The sequence below is a fragment of the Plasmodium knowlesi genome, assembly GCF_000006355.2.
Source record: "Plasmodium knowlesi strain H genome assembly, chromosome: 13".
NCBI classification, from domain to species: Eukaryota; Apicomplexa; class Aconoidasida; order Haemosporida; family Plasmodiidae; genus Plasmodium; species Plasmodium knowlesi.
In genome coordinates, this window is record NC_011914.2 from 2,039,819 (window position 1) to 2,054,306 (window position 14,488).

Genomic DNA, 14,488 nt, shown 5'->3' on the forward strand with positions numbered 1-14,488 from the left:
ATTTGAAGGGTGAATCAACCCTAGTTTGTACTACAAACGCGTACATGGCACATTTCTGCCTTTTCAGCGATATTCCGAAAGGTAAATCCCGTTTTAAGGCAAACAATTTCACGTAAAATGATGGCGCTATTCCGTTGCAATAAATTGTATCGTAAAAATTGATGTGAGAGAAAAATACAAAAATGAAATAATTCCTAAATGATGTGGAGGCCACGGATAAAAATATTTTATATCGGCAAATGTGCTTGGGAGTACTCTTGAAAAGTTAAAGAATGTATGAAAAGTAAATCCCTTTTCCATTCCGCTACATCTTTTTTTTTTTTTGACACGCAACATCCCTCCATGTAAATCCGCATAATATGGTATGTCATACGAGGGTATTCAAAATTATCCGAATCCTTCCAAGATCAACTACCCCCCCTTTTTTTTTTCGTTCAATTGACCAGGCATTAATTACTAATGCAAACACGCAGCATAAACAAACAAGTATTGCTTCGATGAGCTGGAACCGCATGCTAATTTGTTTATTCCTACGCTTTCTTCTAACTGAGGTTTTTTCCTTCCTCGACTTAAGTAACATTCGTTGCGCACTCACATTACATAATTTAGGGGGAAATAACTAGATGCCCAATTTGTGTACACGCAAGGGTACATATACACGTACATACGTGGATAACTTCTGATTTGCTTACATAGACGTTGTCGCGTTTAACCATTTTTGGAACACGAGAAATCAGGCTAGCCGAGCATTAAACAATGAACGATGATAATGTAAGAACGGAACAGATGTAAACATGGATGACTGCCTCCTGAAAGACGCGCAACTGTATATGATCGTTCGTGAAGCAGTCGTGCACATGTGGGGTATACAGGGGTGTAGGATGCCACATGGCATAGCATCACAGATACTTCACTTATCTCTTATTTCTTATGTACGATTCATCTGCTATTTCTTATTCCCTCCCCCCCCCCCCAACTGTAGAAGGAATTTTCCGGAAGAGATATTTATCAGCTAATAAAAAATGCAAAGGACAAAATAAAAATTGATTACAAGTTTTGGTACACGCAGCCCGTGCCAAAAATAAATGACGAGTTTAACGAATCGGTAGGACGCCAAGCTCCTTGTGCATCACCACCCCATGTATATGGAATACCTTTTAAAATGCACACATAGTATTTGCCTTGTGTGGTTGTCATACTCCTTTTATGCACCATTATTTTGTTCATTAAATTGTATACATATAGTTTGCACAACTGCGCAATCCGTCCTATTTGGATAAAATTTTCACCCCACATTGGCACCTCCTCTTCAGGTGAATGAGCCATTTATAAGTGACAATAAAGTGGAGGATGTCAGAAAAGTAAGAGCATTTTTATGTGTCCTTCTAAAGTTGTATATATGGAGGTTTTTTCTCCTGACCCCTATAATGGGGTGCATATTTTCTTTGAAGAAAAATTATCCCATTTTTTGTGGCTAAGATTAACGGAATAATCTGTTTATAATTTATTCCCTTTATCTATCTATACGTTTTTTTTTTTTTTTTTTTTTTTTTTTTTTTTTTTCGCCCCGCAGGATGAGTACAAACTTCCGCCAGGGTACTCCTGGTACGTGTGTGATGTAAAGGATGAAAAAGACCGAAGTGAAATTTATACGCTCTTAACAGACAATTACGTAGAAGACGATGACAACATCTTCCGGTTTAACTACTCAGCGGAGTTTTTACTGTGGGCTCTGACATCACCAAATTATTTGAAATCATGGCACATTGGTGTAAAATACGATGCGTCGAATAAGCTTATCGGATTCATAAGTGCCATTCCTACGGATATATGCATTCATAAGAGAACGATAAAAATGGCCGAAGTAAATTTCTTATGCGTCCATAAAACCTTGAGATCAAAAAGGCTAGCTCCAGTCCTAATTAAAGAAATTACAAGGAGGATAAATTTAGAAAACATATGGCAAGCCATTTACACAGCCGGAGTTTATTTACCCAAGCCAGTAAGTGACGCAAGATATTATCACAGATCAATAAATGTAAAAAAATTAATTGAAATAGGTTTCTCTTCCTTGAACTCCAGATTAACGATGAGTAGGGCTATTAAACTTTATCGAGTTGATGATACATTGAATTTAAAAAATATGAGATTAATGAAGAAGAAAGATATCGAAGGAGTGCACAAATTGTTGAGTAGCTACTTGGAGCAGTTTAATTTATATGCTGTTTTTACGAAAGAAGAAATTGCCCACTGGTTTCTTCCCATCGAGAATGTTATTTATACTTATGTAAATGAAGAGGCTGGAAAAATTAAGGACATGATTTCTTTTTATTCCTTACCCTCCCAAATTTTGGGCAATGATAAATATAGCACTTTGAATGCTGCTTACTCCTTTTACAACGTGACCACAACAACTACATTCAAAAACTTAATGCAAGATGCCATTCTCTTGGCGAAAAGGAACAACTTTGATGTGTTTAACGCGCTCGAAGTGATGCAGAATAAATCCGTCTTTGAGGACTTGAAATTCGGCGAGGGCGATGGATCACTCAAATATTACCTGTACAACTGGAAGTGTGCATCCTTCGCGCCTGCACATGTCGGTATTGTGCTACTATGACGCGGAGAGTATTGACCTACACAATGACATACCACGGCAAATTGTCATGACATCATTGTGCCGCTGTGAAGTATCCAAAACCTTGTGCTCACATGGATATTGGAAAATTTTGCTCAGTCTGGTATAATTTTATGCGTCTTATCTTAAAAGGGGGTGCTTGTGCTGATTTTCCCACTTGGGCGAAAATGTTAGGTGCGCAAGAGGATGGGGGGAGGAGCCTCTGTAGCCACAATTGGGTATATGAAAGTTCTCCCGGAGGAACAAAAACAAATTGAGAACATGTTAAGTTTAAAAAGGTTGTAGACGGAGTAAAGGCATAAAAGTACACAATGAAAATGGGAAGAAAAAAAAAAAAAAAAAAAAAGGGGGAAATACCTTAATGCGGGATAGCTCCCTTTTATCTAATAGGATGTTTTTTTAAAAAAAGTGATTGCTAATGGTGTGTGCAGAAGCGAGGAGGGATCGTTTTCGTTCTCTCGCCTTTTCCCAACGTATCACATTCCTCTTCTTCTCCTTTATTTCTTTTCCTTTTTTTTTTTTTTTTTTTTTTTTTTTTTTTTTTTTTTCCTTCCAGTTATCCTTTTTTTTGTTCGTTGTACTTTTTATAGAAATTTATAAGCTTGTCGGATGTTTGCGGTTTAATTTTTTTTAAGACTTTGACAAAATGCTCTTTCCTGAGACCAACCAAGGAACTTCTGGTGAAGGATCCCCTCTGGATTTGTTTTTCATTTCTGCAGTTTTTCAGGGTCTCTCGTAATGCACATATTGATGCTTCTCTGCAAATATTTACAATTTCGGCACCGCTATACTTTTTTGTTTTCTTAGCCAAAAATTGACATAGCTCTGTGAAATTATTATTATTATTGTTATGAGGGAGGGGTTCCCTTTGGTGTTCCTCCTTCATATGACCGCCGTTGTTTTTCCCCTCTGAAAAATGTTCTTCATTTATTGTTTTGGAATTTTCCCCACCTTTTTCACATATGGGAAGATCGATCCGATTTGGCGCTTTCTCTTCCTTCTCCAGCAGGCCATTCGTGGGGGTACAGGAGTCCAAGTTACAATCAACATAATGTTTTTCGTTCTTCATTTGTACTTTTTCCACCATGCCCAATGTAGCGGTGTGTGTGGAAGTATTGCGATGCGATTCTATTGCACTTCCCTCTGATAGAATATCTCCCTTCAACGGGGTAGACTTTCCATCGCAGCGGCTTGTTTCTTCGTTGATAACCCGCACGCAGGAATTACTTGGAGGGTCATTTTCCCCCCGTCCATTTATCATATTATTAATTTTGTAAAATTTTAGAGTCTTCCTAAGAATAGATAATCTGGATTTATAATTTGGGAGGGGAACATAAATAATTCTATCAAATCGTCCCGGTCTTAACAAAGCGGGATCGATAAGATCGGGTCTGTTTGTGGCTGCCAAAATTATTACATCGACTCGGTTATAAATTCCATCTATTTCGTTTAGTAGCTGACATAAGACCCTGTTGGTGACGAAATTTTGATTCAAATTTCTGTTCACCGCGATGGAGTCAATTTCATCAAAGAAGATTACACAGGGATTGTTCTCCCGAGCCTTCTTAAATATATTTCTAATTGTCTTTTCAGATTCTCCAACATATTTAGAGAAAATTTCAGGTCCCTTAACACTGATGAAATTCATGTTTATTTCGCTAGCTATGGCTTTTGCGAACAGAGTTTTGGAACACCCAGGGGGCCCATATAGTAATATACCCTTGGGACTCTGTATGTTATATTTTTCGTACACATGTTTGTATTTTTTGGGGTATATTAAGCACTCCTTAATGCATCTTTTCACAAATTGATAGCCCCCTATATCTTTGATTCTTGTCTTGGGGATATCTACGTAGAGTTCTTTCATGCCGGAGGGCTTCACGTATTTTAGCCCCTTTAGCAGGTGTTTGTATTTGAGAAGGTGTTCTGGTTCTTCAGGTTTGGGGGCAGGAGAGAATCCTCCAACTGCGTCATCTTGCACCGTTTCCTTGATTCCCTTTGATTCCTTGTCATATTGTCCTTTTTCTTCCCCCCCTTTCTTCACTTCTTTTCCCTCTTCTTCGACCACATCCCCGTTGTTCGATCCTTGTAAGGTCTTCCTAAGGGCCCTGCGAGACACAAGACGATTCTCCCTCAAATAAATGTACATGGAAACGTTGATTAAAGCGTTAATATCGGAGCATGTGAAGGACTGGCACATGTCTGCAATTTCTTTCATTTGCTTTACACTTATATTGTGATGGACTCTGCTTAGCTTATTCTTAAAAATGGAAATTCGGTCCTTGAGGTTGGGAACATTTATCTCGATGTCTTTGTCAAACCTTCCACTTCTCCTCAAGGCTAAGTCCATTTGATTAATGTAGTTTGTTGCCCCTATCAAAATTGTGTGTGTGTTCTTTTTTATTCCATCCATATTATTAAGCAAAGTAGAAGTATACAAATTTATGTTTGCATTTTCTCTCTTTTCACAAAGAACTTCAATTTCGTCAATGAACACAATGGAACATTTGTTTTCTTCCTTGTACCTCTTGTAGCACCTTAGAAAAAGTTCGTTAATCTTCGACCCACTATTGTTGTTATCGATTAGGTCGGTACTTCTTAGGATTTCCATTTCTGGTAGGATTATGTCGTCCTTGAAATGGTCATGAGTTAACTCCCCACTTTCGTTGAGACAGCCCGTTTGTGTCTTTGTACATTGCTCTGGTGTGCCCTCCTTTTTTGATCTAATTAGATGATTCATTTTTTTTTTTAATTTCATGTGTGATAATTTCTTTCTCAATTGTAGTAACTCCTCCTTGATTGCCAAAGCGATGAAGGTCTTCCCACACCCCGGAGGTCCATGCAGTAAGATGCCTCTGTTTATATCGATGTGGAATTCATCATATATATTTTTATATATCAGTGGCAATAAAATGTAGTAATAAATTTCGTCCTTAATTTTTTGGTATCCCCCTATTTTTTTTAGTCCCTTCTTTTTCCGGCTTTCTGTATTTTTTGGGTAATTTTTCTCTTTTCCGTTTTTGTTTTTTTTTTTGGTGCTATCACGGGGGGATGCATCTCCCTTGGGCCTTCCTTCGGTTCCGTTTTCCCCGTTCTGGACACCCCTTACGCTATCATCACTGTTGTCACCACTGTTGCGAACACTATTGGCATCACTGCTTGAACTCTCCGATCCAAGTGCATTCGCCCTCTCTACGACAATCTTGCTACTCTGACTTACATAGGGGACACGAAAACCCTTACCGAGGGGAGCCACATCCCAGTTTTGCTTCTCCTTCATTTGGACGACCAAGTCTGTGACGGTCAAACGCGTATGTACACCCAGTACACAAATTTTGAGGCAATTTCCTGGAAATAAGCAAGTATTTAACAAGGACAGATTTATGTACCTCTCCATGTTCTTACTTTTCAGGTTATTCCAAAAGGTTTGCAACATATAGCTACTATGTTCATCATGATAATAGTCCTTCAAATTTTCATAGGATTCGTTAATTATTTCCTGCACTCCAAGTTTGATTTGTTTGATTGGGGTGTATAGCTCTGCCTTCCTTATTTCAACGCTCACATTTTGATGCTTTTTCTGCGTTTCCTTCTTTCTCCCAGATTTGCCTACCCCACTGACATGTTCCTTTTCGTCCCCATCCTCCTCCTCACGTTCGCTCGATACGCCAATTTTCAAACTGCTCAACAAAAATGTATTCGCAAAGACGTCATTCCATTTTATCTGTTTTTTCAAGTTCAACTCAGAACATCCCTTCACGCAGCAACAGACATATGCCTTCCTTCCTCCCTTCGTGCGGCACAAAACAACGTTATCATTTTCATTTAGCTTTAACTGTTTAAGGAGCTCGCGGGAACAGTGCAGGTTGAAATTACTTGCTATGTTTACCCTTTCTTCTTCTTCATCGTGCGTGAAAAAATTCAGGTTCACATGATAGGTGTCCATCAGGATGCACATACACAGATCTGCCTCTGCCTTCACCTGTATTTTTGAGCAACTTGAGGGGCTCACCCTAATTATTTCGCTTTCGAGAAATTTACAACTCCCATACGTCGAATGTGTTCCGCTGTATGTATCGTATGCGAAAGCTACCCGATTTTAGGAAGGAACAAAATGATTTCCCCCTAACAAGCAATGGGAAAAAAATAGGCACAAAATTGGCGAAGTTATTACTTAAAAGTGTTGAAAAAAAAAAAAAAAAAAAAAAAATTGGCACGTTATAATTCCCGTTCCCAAGGGCGTGTTGGAGAAGCTCCTTTGTGCATCTAACAGGTGTTCTCCGCCTTATCGTCACGTCGATTTAGTTTTTTTTTTTTTTTTTTTTTTTTTTTTTTGCCCCTACATTTCTCGCACTGTTTTGCTGAACGTATGAATTATTACCCTCTTTGGGAACAAATAAAAAAGCTGAGGAAACCGTAATTTGCATAAGTGAAAATTACGTTTCTGTTGCAAAAAGTAAGGAAAAGGAAAAGAGGCTCACCAGATTGGTCAGAATCGCGAGAAATAGAACAAAAACGGTTAAGCCGATCTGAAGAACTGCCAACCGGAATTGATTCGAGAATAAATAATATTTTACAAATCAAGCGGGCCTTTCTACCCCCCATTGGATGCTACACAAACAAACGTGTACATAAGGATTTACAAAAATGCTTGTAAGTACTCCTTCTTGGGTCTCTGCATAGTTAGATAAAACGTGGGAGTGAGAATATCACGAACAGTTTTGTCCTAAGGGTGAAAAAAGAAAAGTACCGACAGAGATATTCACTCTGGGAATAAGGAGCAATTGACAAGATAAGGACTTGGAAGACGCAGTTCTGCATCATACAGTGTATTCGTGCCGCGCATATATATATATACATGTATATATGTAGATGTATATATATATATACATGTATATATGTAGATGTATATATATATATACATGTATATATGTAGATGTATATATATATATATGCCTGTACTCAATTTTGTACCATCAACTGATCCGTTTCCCCCGAACACTGCAAACTTATTTGTTGTAACCTCTTTAAGCCACCCCCAGCATGATGAATCAAGGGGCATTTAAGGAAGTCAATAAAATCAGAAATGAAAGCGACGATGGAGAGAGCAGCGATGAGAAAAGCGGAATCGATGACGCCAAGTCATCCGTGTTTGTCAAGTCTAACAAAATTCCCGAAAACACAGATGTGGTAGAAGGAATGAATTTTGAAAAAGAAATAAATTTGCACGAATTTGTAAACCAGTACAAGTACATGGGATTTCAGGCCACCAACTTGGGCATAGGTATTGACGAGGTAAACAAAATGATTCATTTTAAATATGCAGAGGAGGGTGATGGGACGGAGGATGATCAGGGTCTGGACAGCGATAGCAAACATGAAGCCTTGCCAAAAAAAAAAAAATGCCTAATATGGTTATCCTTCACCTCAAACATGATATCTAGCGGTCTTCGTGAAATATTCGTGTACCTCGCAAAGAAAAAGTTCATAGACGTCGTGGTGACGACGGCTGGGGGAGTGGAGGAAGACATTATCAAATGTTTTTCCAAAACCTACTTGGGCGATTTTAACCTCAACGGAAAAAAATTAAGGAAAAAAGGGTGGAACAGAATAGGAAATTTAATTGTTCCGAATGATAATTACTGCAAATTTGAGGACTGGCTCCAGCCCATACTGAATAAAATGTTGCACGAACAAAACAGAAAAAATGAAGAGCTCTTTTTAAAAAAGTTGGATAAGCAGAGGAGACGAAGAGAGCAAGAAGAAAAAAAGGCGTCATCATCCCATCCATCATCAAATCTCCCTTGTGACAGCTCCGATGAAGACGAATCTGATTTGTTTTACTTGAGCCCCTCCGAATTCATAAAGAAATTGGGGGAGGAAATAAACGATGAAAATTCCCTCATATATTGGTGCCATAAAAATGACATCCCCGTATTCTGCCCCGGCTTAACAGATGGATCCCTGGGGGATAATTTATTTTTTCACAATTATGGGAATAAAATAAAAAATAATCTGATTTTAGACATTGTGAAGGATATTAAGAAGATTAATTCTTTGGCGCTAAATTGTAAAAAGTCTGGGATTATAATTTTGGGTGGGGGTCTACCCAAGCATCACGTTTGTAATGCCAATTTGATGAGAAATGGAGCCGATTTTGCAGTGTATGTAAACACAGCTAATGAATACGACGGCAGTGATAGTGGCGCAAATACTACGGAAGCTTTATCGTGGGGCAAGATTAAGGCGGGTCACACAAACAACCATGTGAAAGTTTTTGGCGATGCTACGATTCTGTTTCCCCTGATGGTTCTCAATACGTTCTACTTGCACGATCGACGGGGGAAGCAACGAGAGGGGGAGGCTGGAACTCATATAAGCACATAATAATGCAGAACATTTATGTGAAGGGAAAAGGTTGAAAAATGGGCAAATAAAAAATTAAGTTAAAAAAAAAAAAAAAAAAAAAAAGATCGAACCGACTTGCAACTTTGCATTCCGTATTTTTGGTGCAAATTAAAGGGGCTAGTGGAATTGTGCAGCTTAGTGGGGTTGCTTCACACCGTTGTGCAATTTTGTTTTGTTTCCCATTTTTCCTTTTTTTTTTGTGCGCACGTTTGCTGTCCCTCCCTTTTAAGCATAACTTAGCGCTTGGCGACACAAACTTGTTGCATATACTATTTGTATTAAACTACTTATTAGTGTAAGTTTTCCTTAATTAAAGCACAAATTTGTGGTCATATAAAAATATATTTAAAAAAAAAAAAAAAAAGTTGCTTGAATGGAGGCCCGGTGTGCATGTAATATGCATGCACTCGTTTATGGAGTGACAAATAGAATTTTCTCCTTAGGTATGTCTATTTTTTGCGTGCACTCCTCTTCCCCCCTCATGGCTGGTGTGGAAATGTGTAAATATGTGCATAAGTCTCCTTCTCAAGTATGCTGGGGTGGGGGCCTTTGCGAACGGACACCCCTGTAAGGCTCAGGGGCGACATGAGCGTACATAATTTTAAGAGCACATGAGCATAGACCCCTCCCCATTTGCGTGAGAAAAAAAAAAAAATAAATAAAATAATAATAATAATAATAATAAAATAACAAACTGATTTTAAAAAAAAATGAAATATGCTAAAACAAATGCACTTAGAGAATCACCAAAAATTTAATCTTTAAACAAATACGTTTCAAAAATGAAAATAAATATGATAATATTATTTGAGGAATTTCAAACTACGTAGGATTCAAATGGAGACTTGGCAGAGCAAAAAGGGGTGAAGGGTTGTCTGGTATGCATGGACCAAGGGTTTTTTTTACATGCTCCCGTGTGTATGTAAAGGCCACTGGGCAACATAAAACATATAGGACGAAATTAGCATTGTGAAGAAGAATATGGATGTATAAAAGCACAGTTGCATAAGCGTGTGTCATATAAATATATAAAATAAACTTAATGTGTTTCAAATGGAGGTAATAAATTAAGCGCTTCTATCCCCATAGGCATGTACCGCGTGCAGACATTTTCGCAGATGGTCTAGAGGTGCGTTCTTTAAGAATGCGTGATATAAAATGTTTGATATGCTAAGGAACGTATGATACATTAATTTCTACTACTGGTGGGGAGCATGTCGGTTGTTATCTAATTATGCTGCACTGGAATGTTCGTCATTACACGTGGGGATATATGCCTCAATTTTCTTGTGCGCATTTGGTATGCCTGCATGCGCGCGGTAAAGCATATATTGCTTCCCTTGCTTGATTAGAAGCACTTCCTGTGAACAATGCTAGGTCCAGCGTCCTCGTACTCCTCCTTGGTTATCCACATTTGCTGAAAGGTGGACAAGGAGGACAAAATAGACCCTCCTATCCACACGGAATACTTCCTCTCAGGTGGTGCAATAACTTTAATTTTCATGGAAGACGGAGCTAAGTTTGTCATTTCTTTTGTCAATCTTTCCCCAATATTATTATACATAGTAGTTCCACCACTTAGAACAATATTACTGTACAGTTCTTTTCTTATATCAATGTCACATTTCATTATACTTTGGTAAGCTGTGATGTGTAATCCTGGGCATTCTCTCCCTATTAGCGTTGGGTTAAATAAAGCTTCTGGGCATCGGAACCTTTCGCTACCTACGGTTATTAAATTTCCATCTGGTAATTCATATATTTCTTCTATCTGGTCGGAATGTTCTTCTGATTTTTTTAATTCCTCATCATAATCCAGTGCAATGTAGCATAATTTTTCTTTTATGTCTCGAACAATTTCTCTCTCTGCCGTTGTTGTGAATGTGTGTCCCCTTTCTGTGAACAGCTTCATCATGTGGTAGGTCAAATCTCGGCCCGCCATGTCGATTCTGTTAATTGCATGCGGAAGGACATATCCCTCGTAAATTGGAACGGTGTGGCTCACTCCATCCCCACTGTCCAGTACAATTCCTGCAGTGATGTGTGATTTATTAGTGGTGTTAAGAAGGGTTCAGTGGGTTATAAATGGGGGGGGAAAAATATGTATACAGTTTCCTGCATCCATGTTACGGTCACGACTTACCCGTTGTCCTCCCAGATGCATACAGGGACAGAATGGCCTGAATGCTAACATACATAGCCGGAACGTCAAAAGACTCAAACATAATTTGTGTCATGCGCTCCCTATTCGTCTTCGGGTTCAAGGGTGCCTCTGTCAGCAGCACTGGATGCTCTTCAGGAGAAACTCTTAATTCGTTATAAAATGTATGGTGCCATATTTTTTCCATATCATCCCAGTTGGTCACTATTCCATGTTCAATTGGATACTTTAGGGTTAGTATTCCCCTTTTGTTTTGAGCCTCATCGCCTACGTAACATTCTTTCTGTTCCATGCCTACCATTATGTTTGGCATTTTGGGCCTTCCCACAATTGACGGAAATACACACTTAGGTGCATCATCACCTGCCAATCCCGACTTCACCATTCCACTTCCATTGTCAACTACTAGGGCTACGGCTTCTTCTGACATCTGCCAAAGGTGGAAATGATTGGATGGGGTTGCAAAAAGGTTATGGAGACAAGTATTCCGTGTAAAGGCTTCGGATTTACATATGTGCACATGTGTATGTATGTCTACAGTCCCATCCATATAGGTTCACATATATGTATTTTCTTCCCACTCTCCCCCTCCTAGCTGCACCACGTTATCCACTGGGACAATGAGGTAGAAAGAATTTATCGAGTAAGTCCATAAGCAGAGGGGAAAGAAGAAAGTGGTGCTCTCATATGCCTTACTGTTTTGATTTTACACTGGGGAGAAATTGCTTTGGTTCTTGTGGGTTATTCTTCTATGAATTATGATTGCCTGGAAATGTAAAATATGGGAGTGCGCTAAATTGGGATGGCTTTTCATATGCGCACGTTTTCGCTCATATGACAGTGCATCGCGCGGGCGTACAATCATACGCCTTCATAAGCATACACACCCTTGCTCATACGCACTTCAAGTACCTCTCTACATATGCTATAACATCTATAGGCATATACACCTTCTACATATACATATTTAAAATAGAAAATGATTTTCAAATTTTATTTATCATTTCTCAGTGGCCCTTTTTGCATGAGTATGAATTTTTTTTTTTTTTTTTTTTTTTTATCCTCTCACCGTTTTACTTTTTTATTCCTATGTACCTTGTTTCGGCTACTTATGGCAGAAATGAGGCGATGTTACTCTGTGGTGCTGTTATGTATGTTTGTATGTTTGTATGTTTGTATGTTTGTGTTTTTGTGTTTTCTTTTTTCTTTTCTTTTCTTTTTTTTTTTTTTTTTTTTTCGTTAAAGTGTTCAGGGGAAAGAATCACGCTGATTCATGTAAATCGCTAGTTTTCGCGGAATGTGCATAATATGGAAGCGCACATGTACATAGGCAGAACGCGTGTACGTGGGTAGTAGGCGTGTAATTATGCATGTAGAAACTCGCCCTTATGCGTTATGCATATATTTTCTACAGTTCACACAGTTTGTTAAAACCGCTTCCACCAGGAGGTAAATAATATTTTTAAATACCAAAAGCTGTCATAGAACCATTAAGCGTTAATTTTTAAAAAGCTTAACAGAGAAGAAGTTGATTCTTATTTTCTCAAAGTGGGAATATCTCCTTGCGCGTTGAGATAAGTAAAATGTATTTTTTTTTTTTTTTTTTTAAACACTCGCGACATCGTGTATTTATTGGGTCGATCCATATGCACTAGTTTTTTTGCGCTGTTTTTTTTTTTTTTTTTTCTTTTTAAATGAGAAAGGGGAATAGTAAGAGAAATGACTGTTCAATATTGTGGTTAAATTTATAGACCATGTACTAGCAGTATGGATGAGGTGCTTCTTGTGAATAAGATAAGGTAAAGGAAAAATGCGTTGGAGTTGGGAAATTGGCGGAAATGTGCCGAGGTGGCATATGTACGTAAAGGAAAAAAGGTGATAGGAGTAATGCAATCCTTTTCACCCGTGGAGGATACTAAAAGCGCATGTCGAAAGGAACGCGAAAGGGTAATTTTGACAAAAAACGGGAAACACACACAGATGTTATATGTACACGCACCAACTGGTCCAGTAGCATGTCACTTTCGAATACACTGGAGATGAGAAATCACATGTGTAGAGAAAAATTTATGGATGGCATGGAAATGTTAAAAAGGAGTTTTTCTGAAATAGAGCCTGCGGTATATATAGAATGTTCCATATTGCTTAAAGCTACAAAAGACAAATTAAAAGTGCCCCCATTAAATCGCAATATGCTTTCTTTTCTTTTTTTTTTTCCCAAAAGGGTTAGTCATTTTGTTATTGCACAAATGGGTAAAACATATAAGCATAAGAGAGTACGTACGTAATGATGGCCCCCACGTGAGTCATTTTTACTGCTATTTCACAGGTGTACATAAAAGATGAGCATTTATAGGCAAAGCACCTTTCCGTACTGCTTACATCGAATTGGCATACCCCCACATGTAAATGTTGCCCTTAAGTATATTTTATGTATTTGTGCATGTACGGGTTGTATACACAAATGCATCAACGCGAACACATGAAGCAAGTGCTACATGGGGATAATACACACTTTGCACCTGTTACCGCGTGTTATGCGGTGTTATGCGGTGTTATGCGGTGTTATGCTGTGTTAACTTTTCCCCCTTTTCCGATGTTTAAAAAAAACACCGTAATGTTACACACGCCCAGGGCGAAACACTCCCCATTGACATACCCTTATACATAAAGATGCCTCTTTTGCTTCACTCCCCCAACAGACCAACATGGTGAAAACCCTTCGTACAGTTCCGTTTTGTATGAGGTTATTCCCCCTAACCATTTTGTCAATACTACTTCCTTAATTTAAAGAAAAAAAGGATTTGAAATTTTTTTTTTTTTTTTTTTTTTTCATTTTTATGATTTTGAGTGTATACCAGTTCAGCAGTTAGGAAACAAACACTGCATAGTTAACTTTCCCTTTTTTTTTCTGTCACACATTGGAGCTTTTATATCATATGGAAAATGTGAACAGTTGAAAGGTCTCTTTTCAACGAGAGGCTTGGGCTCTGTTAAAAGTTAAAAAAAAATATAAAAGAACATCACAATGAGTCTCATATGTAGGTAAAAATATGTTCTCCATCTTTAGGTTCCACGAAAAATAGTTTTTTTTTTTTTTTTTTTTTTGGGAGGCTCCTCGCACACCCATTTTTAATACAACAAAATAGTGACCGCAGAGTGGAAAAATGATTAGGAGGTGAAATATGTCATAAGTCCATATTTTCCTTTAGAGGAATATTTTGAAGTACTTTTCAGGTGGAAGGCACTGCAGAATTGTACATTTTTGTTTGTCTGTTTCT

The 14,488-nt window shown here is 38.2% G+C and overlaps 4 protein-coding genes across 4 annotated transcripts; 2 read left to right on the forward strand and 2 right to left on the reverse strand.

The window, feature by feature from the left end:
* Positions 1-756: 756 nt before the first annotated feature.
* On the forward strand, positions 757-2,620 carry PKNH_1345500 (glycylpeptide N-tetradecanoyltransferase, putative; the record flags this gene model as incomplete). The annotated part of the gene is made up of 4 exons (XM_002260833.1): positions 757-771; positions 983-1,105; positions 1,314-1,361; positions 1,574-2,620. 4 exons carry the CDS (start codon positions 757-759, stop codon positions 2,618-2,620), a joined length of 1,233 nt encoding a protein of 410 aa, XP_002260869.1.
* Positions 2,621-3,194: 574 nt separating this feature from the next.
* On the reverse strand, positions 3,195-6,596 carry PKNH_1345600 (AAA family ATPase, putative; the record flags this gene model as incomplete). Its single annotated transcript, XM_002260834.1, has 1 exon — positions 3,195-6,596. One exon carries the CDS (start codon positions 6,594-6,596, stop codon positions 3,195-3,197), a length of 3,402 nt encoding a protein of 1,133 aa, XP_002260870.1.
* Positions 6,597-7,681: 1,085 nt separating this feature from the next.
* On the forward strand, positions 7,682-9,025 carry PKNH_1345700 (deoxyhypusine synthase, putative; the record flags this gene model as incomplete). The annotated part of the gene is made up of 1 exon (XM_002260835.1): positions 7,682-9,025. The coding sequence occupies one exon, from the start codon at positions 7,682-7,684 to the stop codon at positions 9,023-9,025; it is 1,344 nt and encodes a 447-aa protein (XP_002260871.1).
* A 1,369-nt stretch (positions 9,026-10,394) lies between these two features.
* PKNH_1345800 (actin II, putative) lies at positions 10,395-11,637 on the reverse strand (the record flags this gene model as incomplete). The annotated part of the gene is made up of 2 exons (XM_002260836.1): positions 10,395-11,077; positions 11,190-11,637. 2 exons carry the CDS (start codon positions 11,635-11,637, stop codon positions 10,395-10,397), a joined length of 1,131 nt encoding a protein of 376 aa, XP_002260872.1.
* Between the last annotated feature and the right edge of the window lie 2,851 nt (positions 11,638-14,488).